General features: G+C 40.4%; 1 protein-coding gene across 1 annotated transcript in view; it reads right to left on the bottom strand.

The window, feature by feature from the left end:
- Positions 1 to 16,998, bottom strand: part of hiw (highwire) — a 1,788,684-nt gene that overhangs the window by 1,049,236 nt on the left and 722,450 nt on the right. The window contains 1 exon segment of the mRNA XM_067112237.1: positions 1 to 51. This exon segment is cut by the window's left edge and continues 84 nt beyond it. Within this exon segment, the coding sequence (XP_066968338.1) occupies positions 1 to 51 (51 nt within the window).

Here is a 16,998-nt window from a genome sequence, read left to right as displayed (position 1 = left end):
TAAATCACCATCCGTTTCCTGATCTCCACCTTCAACTCCAAGTTCAAACAGCTGCAGTAAAAAATTTTCAGTGCATATATTAACTGTTATACTGATCTAATAAACAAAATGGTAAGCCTCTGGTCAACTAAAGAAAGGTAACATCTATTTAAGAAACAGTAACATCTTAACAACTACTCAAGTTGTCAATGTCTTTCTTCCAAAATCTATATTTACATAAACATATGACCTTGTACAGTGCTAAAATTTTCTAACAGTATAACACTATAAGCTAGATGACTACGTACAGGCAGTCCACAGTTATTGGTGGGCTCGGTTATTGGTGATCTGGTTTTACAGGGTTTGTCTAGAGACAAAGATCGGCAATTTTCAGCGGCAAAAATCGCTGATTTCCGCTTAATGGCGCCAAAAATTGCTGATTTCCACTTAACGGCACCAAAATTTGCTAATTTCTGCTTAATGGCGCCAAAATTCGCCGATTTCCGCTTAACGGCACCAAAATTCACTGATTTCTGCTTAACGGTGCCAATGATCAGGTACTAGTGCCGATACATACCTAACAGAAGTGCCGATCTCTGGTTATTGGTGTTGATACCCAGTTATTGGCACCACTATGTGCCGAAAATCATCGATTTTTGGTTATTGGCGATTTTCGCTTATTGTCACGCTGTCGGAATGAAACCCCCGCCGATAACCGGGGACTGCCAGTATATTATTTTCCAGTGAACAATTCATCAATCATTCAAAAAATTACAATGTGGTTTGTACCAGAAACATTAACCTATCCACAAAATTATTTTTACAATCACAGTATATTTAATTTTTCTGTTAAGTATCCAACCAATAAATTTAAAGAGTAAGAGTTTTAGGGTGTGTACAAAATTTATTACTAGCTGATAAGTAGAATACGAACTGTGCATGACAAATGTATCTATCAAAATATCTCCATCAAAGAAAACAGTAAAACCTGCTACATACGCTAAACACAGAACTTGAATTGTGAATGAAGATTTTTTAAACAATGTACCAGTCACCATCCAAGGAAAAAGAAATTAGATTCAGATGTTTTTGACAGACCAATTTTGGTCTTCAGATGTCAAGAGGTCCAGAACAACAGCGTTAACTACCAACCTCCAGTTCCCAATAAGTCTGCTTTCCTGTACAGCTACCTAATTTATGTAACATGGTGCTGCAATGTCTATGGTTATCAGCCCAGAAACATTTTTGGTTGCAGACAAGTTGCATTAAAAAGAAAAATAGTAAGAGCAGAATCCTGAATTTTAGATAAATTACTCATCAGCAATTTATAAATACTTTAATACCTTCCATTCACAGAGATTTACAGTATACAGGCAGTCCCTGGTTTACAATGGGTTTCCATTTTTACGTCGCATTGTAAACCGAAAATCGTTGTAAACCGAAAAATCCTTGAAAATTGTCAAAAATCCAATGAAAACCTTACTTTTAATGCTTTTGGTGCACTGAAAATGATGTAAACTGCATTTTTATCCAGTTTTTCATCAAAAAAACCCAAATTTTGATTATTCTGCCATTTTGGAACCATATTTTCTCTGTCAGATCGGCGTTGTAAGCGTCATAACCCTGGAACATGCATTGTAAACCGGGAAATAATTTCTGATGAATATATTTGAAAAGCGTCGTAACCTCGGAACGTTGCAAGCCGGACTCATCGTAAACCGGGAACTGCCTGTACAGTATGGTATTAATTATTATAAAAAATGACATTACTCAAATGCCTCAATGACCTGGATTGGCATTACCCAAAACTGAACATTATCCAACATACCCGGACCAGTGATCAAGGCCCCAAAGATATGTGATATATAGAAATTTTTTTAAAATTTTAAAAACTACCCTACGATGATTGACAATGCTGCGCGGCCTCAAGAAAATGCTGGCAATGCTGCTGATGCTCGGACTGGCCAAGAAAGGGTTTTGGGGGTGGTAGAGGCCTCGAGAAGTTTGCATAGTGGGGGACGGTGTTCGAATGGCCTGGCGCCATCGGAGAGGAAGGGCAGTAAGCCAGCTCAGAGGTGTTGTTTTGGAAGGTGGGTGGAGCAGGGCAGCAGTTTCTATGGCTGCGAGGGGGTGAGGATGCAGTGTTGGACTGGTGAAGAGTGCAAGGTAGACTTGACTTCATAAAACAAAAAGAAAAAAAAAAGGCAACATATACGCACGCACTAATTCAGTGGTGTGCGTAAACTTGCTACACAGCCTGTGTGGTTTTGTGTTCCCTACACATGAAATTCGCATTTTAAATATTTTCACAATGATTAGAGATGAAAAATCAACAGTGATAAAATATTCTTGTGTACTGTTATAATGTGTGATAATCACACTTAAAGTCAACTAAACTTGTAATGTAATATGGTACAGTAAATCAGACAAAGCAAAAAATATGACACCTACCCATGTACACACACACTCTTTTGATGGCCTCGTAAACTTCCTGGAGTTTGTTTAGTTTCATGTTTTTATGTTTATGGTACAGTAATTGACATTTCATTAAACGACACATGCAGTACTGATATACGAGAGAGAGAAAGAGAGATAGAAAACTGAGGTATGTTTACATTAAAGCCTAATGCAGTAACACACACACACATGCTTACTCTAGTTTGTTTATATTTTATGCTATAGTATTCTCATTTATATTTTTACTGCACTTTCTCATTTTTTAAATTTTAGAAGCCAAATTATAAATGTAATCAAGTCTGTAGTGTACGTACATATGCACACACTCATTCCATACTGTCGGTGAACATAGTACAGCCTACATATGAAATAAGAATTTTACATATTTTTACAGCAATTAGAGATGAAATATCAATAGTGATAAAATATTCTCTTGTGTACTGTAATGTGTGTAAATCATACTTAGAATCAACTAAACCTGTAATAAAAATGGTAAAGTAAACGAAGCAAGGCAAAAAAAAAAAAAGTAACAAGTACATACTCATTTGATGGCATTGTGAATGTCGGGGAGTTTTAATTTCATACTTTTATGTTTAAGTTACAGTAATTCATATTTCATTAAAGGATATGTATAGTAGAGAGAGAGAGAGAGAGAGAGAGAGAGAGAGAGAGAGAGAGAGAGAGAGAGAGAGAGAGAGAGAGAGAGAGAGGCCAAAGGTCAAGCACTGGGACCTAAGAGATCATTCAGTGCTGAAAAGGAAATTGAGAGTAGGTAGGTTTGAAAGGTGTAACAGGAGGAAAACCTTGCAGTTGCACTCTGAAATAATTGTTAGATGTTGGATAGCAAGATGGAAGAAAGATAATATGAATGGAGGTACAGTAAAAGGAATGAAAGGGGTTGCAGCTGGGGGGCGAGGGGACACTGCAAAGAACCTTGAGTAATGCCTACAGTACACCCTGTGAGGTACACCGACTGCACTAACCCCCTATTGGAGAGAGAGAGAGAGAGAGAACTAATGTATGGTTACATTCGTAAACAAATGAATTGGGAAACAGATGTTTTGTGATTTTGAAGGATTTTACTTTAACGTAGAAGTACGTTAGTATACCTTTGTATACCCATTTTACATTTATGTACAAAAATAAAAATAATGATTCCATTAATACATTTCATTCTTTTACCAACTAAAAAATTATTTTCCAGTCCTTTTGGTAGTAGACTGAATCAGCTGATTCTGAGAACGTAAACATTACAAATGGAGGGACAACCTTTTTTTTTTATACATATTGCGATAATAATATATCAATATAATACAGTATAAATGGATAATATAAGTAAAATAACAGTTTCACTACCATTACCTTTATCTTAAATACTGCTGTAATAGCCTATCTGACTTTGCATATGGGTACTATGAGTGTAACACCTGGACTAGCCTAGGTCTAAGTTCAAACATAGCCTACACATTTTTATCTTGTGGATGGTAATACAATATGGTAACAACTGATAAGGAAGTTACTGTATAATAATACATTAACAGTCATAAAACCATTGTGGGCTGTGGGTAAAGACAAGTAGTCTATATCCCTACTGAACTGTGTCATTACTAGTTAGAGAAAAAATAAGGATTGCATTTTTTTCCAAGTGTATTTAAGCAGTATATTTTGTTACATACATAGGGGGGGGGATGTAGATAATTGCCTTTTGCATAAAGTTTTCAGTTCAAAGTGTGATGGTTGCTGTTTATAAGCATACTACATGCTTACAATTATGTGGTATTGACAAGGTTAGGTGAGGAAGGGTACAGAGTTGCCCTTCAACAGCCCTAGATTTTTTTTACTCGCCATTATTCTGATTTTGCCATTATTCGACATTCCCTCGGCTCTATTAATTCAGATAATTGAAGGATTACTGTACAGTAAAGCCGCCATATTTGCGGTCTCACGATTCGCGGACTCGCCTATTCACGGATTTCTCTGTGGAACATATATACACAATATTTGCTGACAATTTGTGCATTTGCAGTATTTCTCACTGAGAAATACAATAAACCCCCATATTCGTGTTCTCACGATTCGCGGATTTCTCTGTGGAATGTATCTACCGATTATTTGTGGAAAATTCACCCATTCGCGGTATTTTTCACTGAGAAATATTCACTAATTACTGTATTTTCATATCATTTTCATGACTAAATGCACTTTTTGTGATAAAACCATTAAAATACTTAGGTATAAGCATTTTTACAGGGTTTTTCTTGTGTTTAAACTATCAAAATAGGCAGTTCTAAGTGTTTTTAGAGGGGTTTTAAGTATTCGGGGATTTTAGCTATTCACGGGGGATGCGGTACGCATCCACCATGAATACGGGGGTTTACTGTATTCACTAATTACTGTATTTTCAAGTCATTTTCATGACTAAATGCACTTTTTGTGATAAAACTATTAAAATACTCAAGTACCCAGGTAGTGCTCGAGTTACGATAACTCCCCCTACGATAATTCGATGGGGTAAGCAATTAATACTGATAAGACAACATTTATTAAATATTTTAAAATCTCCCGGGGGCGCAGGCAGCAGCATACAATCAGGCAGCGAAAGAGACCAAATTACAATAGACCACCTTCTTTTCCTCCAACTCTTTATCCCATCTTCTAGTTAAAAAGGTAAAAGGGAATGATAAAAGTACAGTTAGTAACCTTATACTCTTGCCTAAATGCGTACAGCCATAAACAACCGAACAAGAAACTGTTGTTTTGCTTATAACCGAATTGGATAACAACAGCCCTTTTGCTTGTATTTCAACCACTGTATGGTAATAAACAATTACCGTTGTTATAGTACAAATGAAGTTAAGTAGAATAGGACTGATATATTTTTACATTATACCATTATTTGCTATGGATAAAAGCTCGGCAAGGAAATATACTGCTAAATTTAAGCTGCAAGTTGTAGCTGAAGCTGAGAAAACAATGTTCAAGCTGCTAATGACTATAAATTATCGTGCATTGGCAACTTGGATGAAACTCGATTGTAATTAAAATTGGAGAGGAAGTATTCTAATCAAAACTACTGGGCATGAGAGAACACATATTGCTGCTATTTTTACGCCTATAAATGATAAATATGTAAAGCTCATATTATGATGAAATCAAGTGAAAATAGCAAAGGGAATCTTGATTTTTTTACACAAAACAAACATGCCCCCAAATGGCTAACATCATCTATCAACATAAAAAAATACCTAAATTAATTTCACAGAGACATATTTAAGTTATATTTCAACTTAAAAACACTTTGTATAACAAAAAATAACCTTGCCCCATATAAATAAAGTATCTAGAGATTCATTTATGCTAACTTGAAGCAAGAAAAGTGCTCTGAACTAAACATGGCAAAATAAACATACGACGTAATCGATTTCCAAACCAAAACGTTGGTTGCTATGATCACAATTTATAATACAAAAGCAATATATTTCAATTTAAAAACACTTTGTATAATGAAAAATAACCTTGCCCCATGTAAATAAAGTATCTAGAGATTCATTTATGCTAACTAGAAACAAGAAAAGTGCTCTGAACTAAACATGGCAAAATAAACATACGACGTAATCGATTTCCAAACCAAAACATTGGTTGGCTATGATCACAATTTATAATACAAAAGCAATATAATATATGTAATATTATTGGATACGGTGAGTTAAAGCATAACATTTTAAAAGATCCATGGAAATGATGCATATTCGTTATGTTGTTTGTATAAAGCGATATTGTGTGAATATAGAGTACAGTATAATGTAGGCTACGCTACCATATATGTATACAATATACCATAGTGTAGGCTAAACCAGACCACTGAGCTGACTTTCAGCTCTCATAGAGCTGGCCTGGCTATATTTGTATACATGGTACTGAATACCCTAGTGTAGGCTAGGCTATATTCGAGATATGTTTTTTCCAACAAACAATGGGTTTTTTGCAACCTAACCCCATCGTAAGTTGGATAATACCTGTATAAGCATTTTTAGAGTTTTTTTTTTTCTGTTTGAACTATCAAAATGGGCAGTTCTAAGTGTTTTTAGAAGGGTTCTAAGTATTCACTGATTTTAGTATTCATGGGGGTGTGGTATGCATCCCCGCAAATATGGGGGGTTTACTGTATTGACAAGGTTGATGAAGAAGGGTACAGAGTTGCCCTTGAACACCCCTAGCTTATTTTAAAATATCTTAATATTTATTTGGTTTATATACAACATTCTCCCTGAAAACCCTACAGAGAATGTATAGTCAACACATTTTAAGAATATCACTCGGCCACGTCCCCTTCCCTTGGCACCATAGATAATGCATGACATTATTGTACCGCACTCTCAGACAATATCAGTTGCTGCTTGGCTATGACACATTTTAAAAATATCACTCAGCCACGTCCCCTTCCCCTGGCACCATAGATAATGCATGACATTATCGTACCGCACTCTCAGACAATATCAGTTGCTGCTTGGCTATTACACTGATAACATCAAAAGGTCGTTTATTCAATAACTAAAGAAGACTCTGGAACTTGTAAATTGGTACAGTACTTATTTTTGTACAACTGTTCTATCAACATACTTTTGAAAGTTTCCTCTTCACAACAACATAAGTAGTAATTCTCTCTGAGTGCGTCAATGTTCCACTGCAACTCGCTCATCCCAAAGGGCAGGGTGTTGTATATTACTTTAGTTTAGTTTAACTTATAATCAACTCCATTTTCTGTTATTGTAGTGACGTCTTCATTACATCATGCCTATGGCCGTTAGGCCACTGAATTTTAAAATCAGTGTCTGTCTCAGCTATATAGAGAATACATCTCTTTTCAAGCACTCGTCTTTTCCTAACTCCTTTGTAAGGAATACATAACAAATTGAAGTCCTGCATTCATCCTTACAGAGAATAACTGAAATACTTAAGAAGTTGAAGATATTTCAAGGAGTAGGGGTGGTACCAGATGCCATCCTCCCCCTCTCAATGCATGAAGATCTCTGAATCTTGCAAGATCATCTGGACTCCCTTGCAATAAGGACAGCGCTGCCAGTCGTATGAGTAACATTGTGAAAGAGGGGAGGGGGGTTAGGCTGGGGTGGCAGGGTGGGGTAGGGAGGATGTGGGCGTGGCCCAAGTGATATTCTTAAAATGCATTGGCTATATCCACTTGGCACTCAGAAAGGAAGCTTCACATGTCACTCAAGGTTGGAACACTTGACCAGAAATGCCACACACTCAAGGGGACCAAGCAGTCACTGCAGAAAAGCAGGAGTTGTTCAATTACTCAAATATTAATTTTCATTGAAAGCAAATTTTTCCAGGAGCCTAACGTGGTCCTTTCTAGTATTTTTGACTGTCCTGTAATGTTTGCCCAATTATATTACTTCCAACTAGTCTGTCCTGCACAGTTTGCTAAGTACCTTTGGTTTTGTTTGCTAAGGAAGGTATCATTACTGTTTAAGCAATCCAATCCTCCGCATGCTGTTTATTGCCAAACCCCTTAACAATGTTTACTTCTATTTCCTCATCATTGGTGAAGGAAAATTAATAAATGTAAAAAATTTATTTTCTTACTAAAAAAGTTTTATGAAAATATCCATTCTTACCAAGGCATGGTGTTATTAAAATTCACCATGGACTGCAGAGCAATCTGGGAGTCACTAACACTATAGTCTCATAATGGGTCAAAACTTCTTGCAATGCCACAAAGAGGGCAGGCAGTTCTGCAATATATAGTGACAATATCCTACCTGAAAAGCTGTTGCACTTAAACACCAAGAAAATCAGTTTCAAATCTAATGCCAGTATCACTGATTGGTTGGCAGCAGAGGGGGGTGTCTGCTCACAGCTCGAGGAGGAGGAGGGCGGCTGTAGCACTGTCTTGGGCATGCCTCGTTATTCTCCTGAAGGTGATCAGCAGGAGGAGAGTATTGAGCAGAGTAAAACAAAGAGTTTGGTTTCACTGAAGAATGGCCAAAGGGCCTCACTTGTGGCTCTCACAAGTCAGAAATGGGAGACTGATTCTTCTTCAAATGTTCAACGGAACCACTCTACCTTGCTGGCAACTTAATGAAATGCCAGGTAATGGATCTATGCAAGGCTGGATGAAGGTGAGCTTTGGGATCCTGCTGAAGACTTGCTGCAAAATAACTCCCATGTACTGTGCTTGTTGTTTAACAGCACTAAACTGGGAAACCCATAGCAACTCCATCAATCTGAGTCCATAGTCATTCCTGTTGACCAACGAATTGGTCCACAGGCAGCGGAGGGACTCTTCCAGGATGTTACCTTCATCATTGCTGCTGACAGGGTAGAGCTGAAGACATTTTCTTGAACTGTTGAAAAGAGTCAGTCCTCCATTTCACATGTGAGAGAGCTGTTGATAATACCATCTTCTTGGACATCCTTGTTACTAGTACTCCCCATGGCTTTGAGACGAGGGTCTACAGGAAACCACTTGACATTAGGCTCTGTCTCATCAGCAATGGAAAATCCCCAGATATATTCAAAACACTGGTAATAAATGCCTACACTGGCCATGCGATCTCCCACCACTCTTCCTGAAGTGCCACCTCCAACGAACTTGAACGTGTTGCCCAGACACTAGTTAACACCAGATATTCTTACCATCAAGTAGTAAGGGTGTCAAAGAAGGGTCGGCAGGTTGCTCAATCATCAGCAGGGGAGAGCATTGCTAAAAGCAGCAAATATTCTCAGAAAGTCCTAAAATTGATCATCTAAAGGGGATGGCACATTTTCACAGGCTTGTAAAAAGATGAGGCAACCTTGAAGAACATCACTTGGGGTCATGCAACCCACAGTTACGATTTGAGCATCAAAGGTCAACCAGGCCATTGCACAGCTCAGAGGTTCTGCTCAGTACTCGATGAAAGAAAAGCCACAACTCAGCAGCAATCTCAAGAAAAGGTGAAACAGTAGTCATTCCCAGTCTACTGTGACCTGAGAATGGATGCCAAAACCAGGAAGAGAACTGGTTGAAATGCTCACCAACTACATGACTGTCCATCTACCATCTACATGAAGGGGCAGAGTACCAACATTGCATGAGGGAACATGGCAATGCCCGCCAATGCCAACAGAATGTAAGGAATTCCACAGTCCTTGACGGCGACATGGACCACCACCACAACCCACTCTGCAGAAGGCCACTACCTCCTTCCATGGAAACTAGCATCTAAATGTTACTCAGCACCCCTTCTCCTGGAACCACTGGACAGGAGAACAATGAGGCATGCCCCTGAGACAACACTACAGCCACCCTCCTCCTCAAGCTCCAAGCAGAGCCCCCAGCACAAACCAATCAGTGCCCACACCTTGTCAGCTTGCACTGGAGTCCCAGTGGCTAGACAAACTCCTGAATATCACTGATGAATGCAAAAATAGCCCCATCTTTGTAAAACCATCACGCTTCAATACTCCCAGAATTTGCATGTAACCATAACTTCATTGCTTCCTCTCCTCCTGATCAGGCTCATGGTTGCTACGATCAAACACGTGATGCTGAATAATAAATGAACTTGGACAGCCAGATACCCATTTACCTGATGAAAAGAAGAAACTTATTGTATACGCCAAGTCGAGAAGGCAAAATATAAGCTCAACGGCAAATAGTCCCATTCTTTTCAACAAAGTTTGCTTCAAAGAGGGTCTTCTTCAAAGATATTATTATTATCATTTTTATTATTATTTTGTTAAATAGGATGGCTGCATCACTTGAGTTAAATTTATATTGAGTCTTCCCAATTTTCTGTATAATTCTATCCTCTTCTACATTAATATTAGACAATAACTGACCAATGTTGACTATTTTGCTGAGAAAATACATCAGCAGCATGTTTGAGGCAGCCGTGTGATTCTTCAGACATCAGAGAAGGTAGTGAAATATGGGGATAATTCTGAAGAGTTCAATAACAGTTTTGCGGCAGGTGGATTCCAGTCGTAGTTCAGGCATTTCTTTTGGTGTTTTTCTTCTTGTTGATGTTTACCAGCCCAATGGTCATTCTCTAGATGGGTGAGATGAATCTTCAGACAAAAAGTGTGATGGCAGTACATACAAGGGGCCAGCATTGCAGGTGGGAGCAATGGCTCTGAGCAAGCTCACTGAGCAGACCAAGGGGAATATAAAGGCTGATGTGCAACAGATAATTGCATATTTAGAAGAATCGATCAGATAGTGAAACAAGATCATGAAATTTTGCACAGAGTGTTCAAAGTAAGGAGTCTCTATCAGACAACACGCCATGAACAAAAAATTTAATCATGGCAGAAGACATTCTTGGAAGATGGCAAGCTGTCATTGTTTCGAAGATTTTGGAAGTTTTTTCACTAGAATGGCATGTATTTGTATTCCATTGACAATATGGAAAGCTCTTCCATACTATTTCTTCAGCAGAATATTATGTTTCACCTTGACAGAGGCCCCAGTACAGTTTACCTTAAATATGGGGGCAAATAATGCAGTCTCCTTCTAAGAAAAGGTAGAAACAGAACTAATTATAATGAGAAATAATGCCCTGCTCAACAATTATCGCTTTTAAGGATGGATCTTGGTTTCAAAGCTATTTGGTTTTAGATCCTAATGAGGCCATCTCTTTCGAATAACTCATCAATTTTGAAGGAAAATTAATAAATGTAAAAGAGTGTATGTCTGCACACAACCAGGGCACACTGGTGACATCACTGACTGTAACTCAGCATGGGGTCCTCAGTGCCAGCTAATCCAGCTTTACTAATCCTTGCCAGTCTTAGAGAAACACCATTGAGTCTACATGGGACTTCTCAGTCTATGCCAAACCAGAAGAGAAACCATGGTGAAATGCTACATCAGTAAAGCTGAGACCATCTCTTGGTGACAGAGTACTGAGGTCTCAAGAACAGTTAGAGATGCCACAGTTAGCAAATATGTGGAGGAAGACAGGTGGTCTGTCCCCAGTACTGTCTGCCAAAGGGTTGTTCACTTGCTGCAGTGATGGACAACATCAGCACAACCCATCTGCAGGGACTGCCACTACCTCCTTCCATGGAACTAGCATCTCCATATTTCAGCAAATATGCCACCAACATGGAGAACACTGGTTAGGAAAGACAGCAACTCGTTGCAGTTTGCACCTGAGAAAGTGAGGTCGGAGCCTGAATTGCCGGACAGATGTCACAAACGCCTCACCAGCTTCCTTTTCAAACAAAGAACCTCTGTTCCACCAAACACTGCAATACCAAAAGCCACCTGGCACAGATATCTTTCCAGGGCCACAGGCTTGCACTGAGTATCAGTGGAAGAGACAAGGTCATAGTCACCCAGGAAATAGATGATGCACTCTGACGTGGTCAGCTCATCACGATAATGAAGAAAACAAAGAATTTGAAGTAACCATAACTTCATTGCTCTCTCCAACACACCAAGCGTGCTGCGTCAGGCTCATTCTGTTGCTAGGCAAACACGTGATGCAGAAAGCCAGGATGTCACTGATTTTCTGGCAACCCTGGTGCCAGATACCCATAATCACAGCTGATCAGCCAAGAGTTGCCGTAGCAAAAGGTGGAGTGGCAGTGGCCTGATCAGTATGGCGAAGACAAGTATCTGGTAATGTTTGGTGGTTCCCAGCACAGCTTGAGATGGCAAATGACATCTCTGGTACTCTTCTTCATGGCAGTGGATGGACAGGAGCTTGGTGGAGGCAGGAGTTGCTTCATCTGGAACTGCAGAATCCTTCCTTTTCAGCCGCAAGTGTAACCAGGACACGGCAGATGCACCAGGTTACAGCTTCTTTTTTGTACAAACTCCTGAGGACAGCATACACTGACTACTGTGCTGAGAGAAAATAAACAATGAGCAGGCATTAGAGTTTGAGGAGTGAATGTGACCATTAAAGAAAACAGTTGTCCACAGTTCCACTTCTGGCACATGGTGTTGTTTTATGGAACTTTTGTGATATTCCTACTTTATCAGGTCCTTCCGTGAGGCCAATTTTTTGTCCTCTAAAAGTCAGGTTTGCAAAAGCTGATACCCTACTTCTTTCCAACAATAATACAAACCATGCTCGTTAGATGGCCCATTCACCTCAGGGACATGCTTGGACCTTTAGAGAGTTCACACCCAGAGTTGCACAAGGAGTTCAAGGCTGGCAACTTTGTTGTTTCACAAGACCAGAACGCCAGTTTCAGCAATGGCTGCTGACCAAGCTCATGAGCAGACCAATGCCTTTATAAAGGCTGATATGAGCCATTGGGCTGACTGAAGATCCGTCAGCACTCAGAAGATGGATGGTGGCTGGCCCAGAGATCATCCGCTTGGTGTCTGCATACGAAACAGAGTTGTTCAAAGTAAGGAGTCTAATGAGCAGACAACACACCATGAACAAACACCTCCTTTCGCAGAAGACATTCCTGGAGAGAGTCAGCAAGCTGTCATTGGCTTTGCAACACTTGGGAAGTCCTTTGCTAAGAAGAGAGCCAGGATCTGTATTCCATTGACAACAAAGACATTGCCCACCCCAGCTCAGCAGAACTTCTACAGACACACCTTGACAGAGGCCACATCCAAATTTCAAATTTATTTTCTTACTAAAAGTTTTTGGCAAACAATGCAGTCTCCTTCATGAGCCGATAAAGAAGAACAGAACTGACTTCTGCAGGCAAGAAGCTAGCTCCTGTAGAACAGTCAAAGCAGAAACTTCTGAAGGAGGATTGCCAGTTTTGCAAAGCTATTTATATCCTGTCAGAGCTGAAAATGAGATGATGCACCAGGAATTCTTCCAGCACGAGAATCAAACATTCCCAGCTTCCCTTAGTGAGGGTGGTAGGCTGCTCACATGCTCAGAAGTCTCAGCTGACCTCTGTCCTGAGAGTCATGTTATTCACCTGAAGACAAAGAACCAAAGACTGATGTCCCCATTGTAGATGGATGAGCTGGTCCATGCCTTGCCACCAAAGAAAGGAAAGACCTGGGAGGCTATGCACTTTGCAACTTCTCCTGTGATACAATCCTATAGCAGCAAGTACACATCATCACATCTTGTATTTGATGTATACAATACATCCAGCTTCAAAGCTGAGACCAGGCTCCAAACGTGGTCAAGGAGGAAGGGAAAACCAGACAGACAAGAACACAATTCCATCCAACTGGCGACAATTTCCAAGACACGATGCCAACAAGACAGAGTTGTTCCAGTTCCTGGCAGACAAAGTTGCCCAGATGTCTGACAAATGTTGTCATTGAACTGTTGAAAGGGTCTGTCCTGTTTTCAGCACTCATGAGGCTAGTCTTCAGGGACTGGAAAAGTGCTCCCATGAGGAAGCTGACACCACTTGACATCTTTCTCCATGCCAACATGCAAGAACATGGAGCCAAGACCATCACTGGTTAAAGCAAATGACACAGATGTTCTTGTCTTCCAGAAGTGCTTTCTCCACTCTCCACAATCTAGGGCTAGAGACCAGATATTCTGGCATTTGGCAAGTAAGGCCAGAGCCTGCGCTGGATTGCTGTCAGCATGACCTGTGCAACTCTCTGGGGACCAGGAGAAGGTGAATGGCATGCTCTTCTTCCATGCTCACAGGCTGTGAAACAGATGTCAGCCTTCCGAGCAAGGGCAAGAAGACCGCCTGTCGCAGACATGGAACATCTTTCCAGAGGCTTCCACTGTGTTCTCCAAACTGAGTCACTACCCTCCTCAGAGTGGAAGAGAGTGACCTGAAGGTCCTGGAGAGGTTTGTCATACTTATGTATGAAAGATCCAGCACTGCTGGCACTGTGGATGAGGCTAGACTTGATATGTTTACCAGAAAACAAAGGGGCAGAGTAGGCCATTCCACCAACCAGGAGCTCTCCTCCAACACACCAACAGAATGCTAAGTACCAGGCTGGTCCTGTGTGGGGCAGGCCACCCAGTGTCAGCCACAGCCAGAGAACCCTCCTGAGTGGGGATGGCAAAAGTTACTGGTGAAGTTCTCCTGCAAACCACTGGACAACCAACTCATGCCCCTGAGAGTTGCCAACAGCTTACCAAATGTGGATGCAAAGCAGGCTGTCGGGCAAGGTGCAAGTGCCCACACCTGGGTCTTCCCCTGCACAGCTCCTGAATACTTGCAAATGACCAAGTCAGATAAATATTGCCCCCATCTTCAGTAGATAAATTTTCTTGAGCATCCAACGTGTCATGCTAACCCTACCTTCTTATCCTCTCAATTTTTCAAAGGTGTAGGCTGAGAGACCTGATACATAGATTGCTGCTTTAGTCCTGATGATTTCTCTTCTTTTCTTTTTATGGTTACAGCCTTAGACAAAATGTTGTATGTGACAATACCATTACTATTTCAGTTGAAAATAGCATATTAGTTAAACTGTCTGATCACATGAATATACCATTAAATAAAACAGTTGGTTAAATTTATGTTGAGTCTTCCCAATTTGGATAGAAAAAAACTTTTATGGCAACCATTTTGTACAATATCTTGGTTACAATGTCATTTAGTAAGGGTTTTCAATAAATGTGTGGTATGGAACATTTTTATAACCTAAAAGTCGAGGTTTAAAAAAACTGGGGATATTCCATCCAATAGATGCTCCCAAACCAGTTTTAACAGGTGGATGGCAGCCATTTTGGCAAAATAGCCGCCATCTTGGATTTTCAGGTGGCCTTACCAGCCCAATTTTCTCTAAGAGAGCGAGAGTCTTAGAAAATGTGTGATGGCAAATTTCATGCTTGCATTGCACTAGCAGCACGAGCTCTTACAGGTAACTGGGGAATATGGTAAGGGGGTGGGGATGGTGGAGGATCGCTGCCAGTGGATGCTGATGGGCAGCACCCTTTGTGTTAATGTCAGGGGGTAAGAGTGTCTGGGCTTCTCTCTCCTGATGTGTAGGACTTCAAAGAGGTGTAGGTCACAATGGTCAGTTGTGTGATCAATGATTTTAAAACTAGGGATGATGTCACATCTTTTTATCCTGGTGTTATGGTCTTTCCTAAGCATGGCCAGAGATCATCTTGGAGATGCACATGGTAGCTATCCCAATGTAGACCCCAAGGCACTCTCATATGGGGCACTTGTATTGGTAGACCACAATCATTCTCTTTAGGGGATTCTGCATGTAAGGGGCTGGGTTATTCTTCATTGCCAGGCTGCTGGTTTTTCTATTTCTATAATATATAACAACTTCTCTAGGTCAAATGGGCTGAAGTTTCCATCAATAATGGGCTTAGGAGCACGCTCATCATCTTTATATTTATTTTGGAATATGCTCTACAGGAGAGCTTAATGTCATCAAGGGTGGCAGGGTGGGGTTCCTGATGGTACCATCTATCCACAACTCTTTTAAAGCACCTGCCCACTCTGCGATTTGTATGTCTCAAGTCGATGAGAACCTAGGCAACATGCTCCAGCTCTACATGGTATAACTGCCATGCACTTCTCCAAGAAGATCTGCCAAGTTCAGGAAGGCACCATATATGATCACCCTATGTTGATCATACAAAAACCATCACTGCCTACACGTTCTGGATGGTCTATAAATTGGGAGAGAGAAGCCCAGTCTAAATACCACGCAGGTGAGACGCTTCCTCCCAGCATCCTTGGTTAGCAAACCAGTTAGGAGCCCCCATCTACCAGCAGAAATTCTCCCAGTACCACTACCACCCCCCACCCAATTCTCCAACTCTCGCTCAAGGGAAAGGGTGCATTTATCGGTAAATGAGAGAAGGCTTCACTTGGGCACACTAATCCCCTAGCAAGCAATGAGAATTCAGGGAAGCTCCCACCCACAAAACTGACCACCTACAATACCGCCATCCACACACCTAGTTTCCCTATTATTATTTCCGCCTCCTCCCCTCTACCTCTCCCTCCTCCATTTCCCTTCCTCTTCCTCCTCCCCCTTGTTTCTATATTATTACTATTTTCTCCTCCTCCTCCCCCTCCTTGTTTCCATATTATTATTTCTTCCTCCTCCTCCTCTTCCTGAGGGAGATTTGGATCCATCAATAAAGACTATATGATGAGGGCCTTTACATTTTGTATGTTCTATATGTTTGTAATGATGCTGATACACACAAGGAAAACTTTTGGATATAAACATGTACAGACCCATACTTACTGCACATCCCAAAACTGTGTTCTATAAATGGGAATCATATGGAGATTGCTAATGAAAATCTCTCTTTGACTGAAAAGACCTTCAGTTCATGGGTCACTTGCCCAAATCTTTTACTGCATTTTGTATGGTACCAAGTCTCAATGTAGAGAGAGAAGAGGTTTACATATTTTTATTTTATGGATTTATTTGGGGAGGGCATGAATGCTCCATCACATTTCTAAGATTTTCAATTATTAGTCTGATGTTGAGCCATATACAGTACTTGGCTTCTATAGTCTAAAACAGATAGGACTGTTGCTTTTTACAGTATCATTAGGGTTGATATGTCAATTCCCAAGATGTTTATGATAGCTGTCTCATCAGTTATAATAGATTTTTTCCTTTAGGCTACATGTGTGCTTTCCAATTCAAGTGTAAAC

The sequence above is a fragment of the Macrobrachium rosenbergii genome, chromosome 2 (assembly GCF_040412425.1).
Source record: "Macrobrachium rosenbergii isolate ZJJX-2024 chromosome 2, ASM4041242v1, whole genome shotgun sequence".
NCBI classification, from domain to species: domain Eukaryota; kingdom Metazoa; phylum Arthropoda; class Malacostraca; order Decapoda; family Palaemonidae; genus Macrobrachium; species Macrobrachium rosenbergii.
Note: the sequence above shows the minus strand (reverse complement) of the source record. Positions and strands in the feature narration are given on the sequence as shown.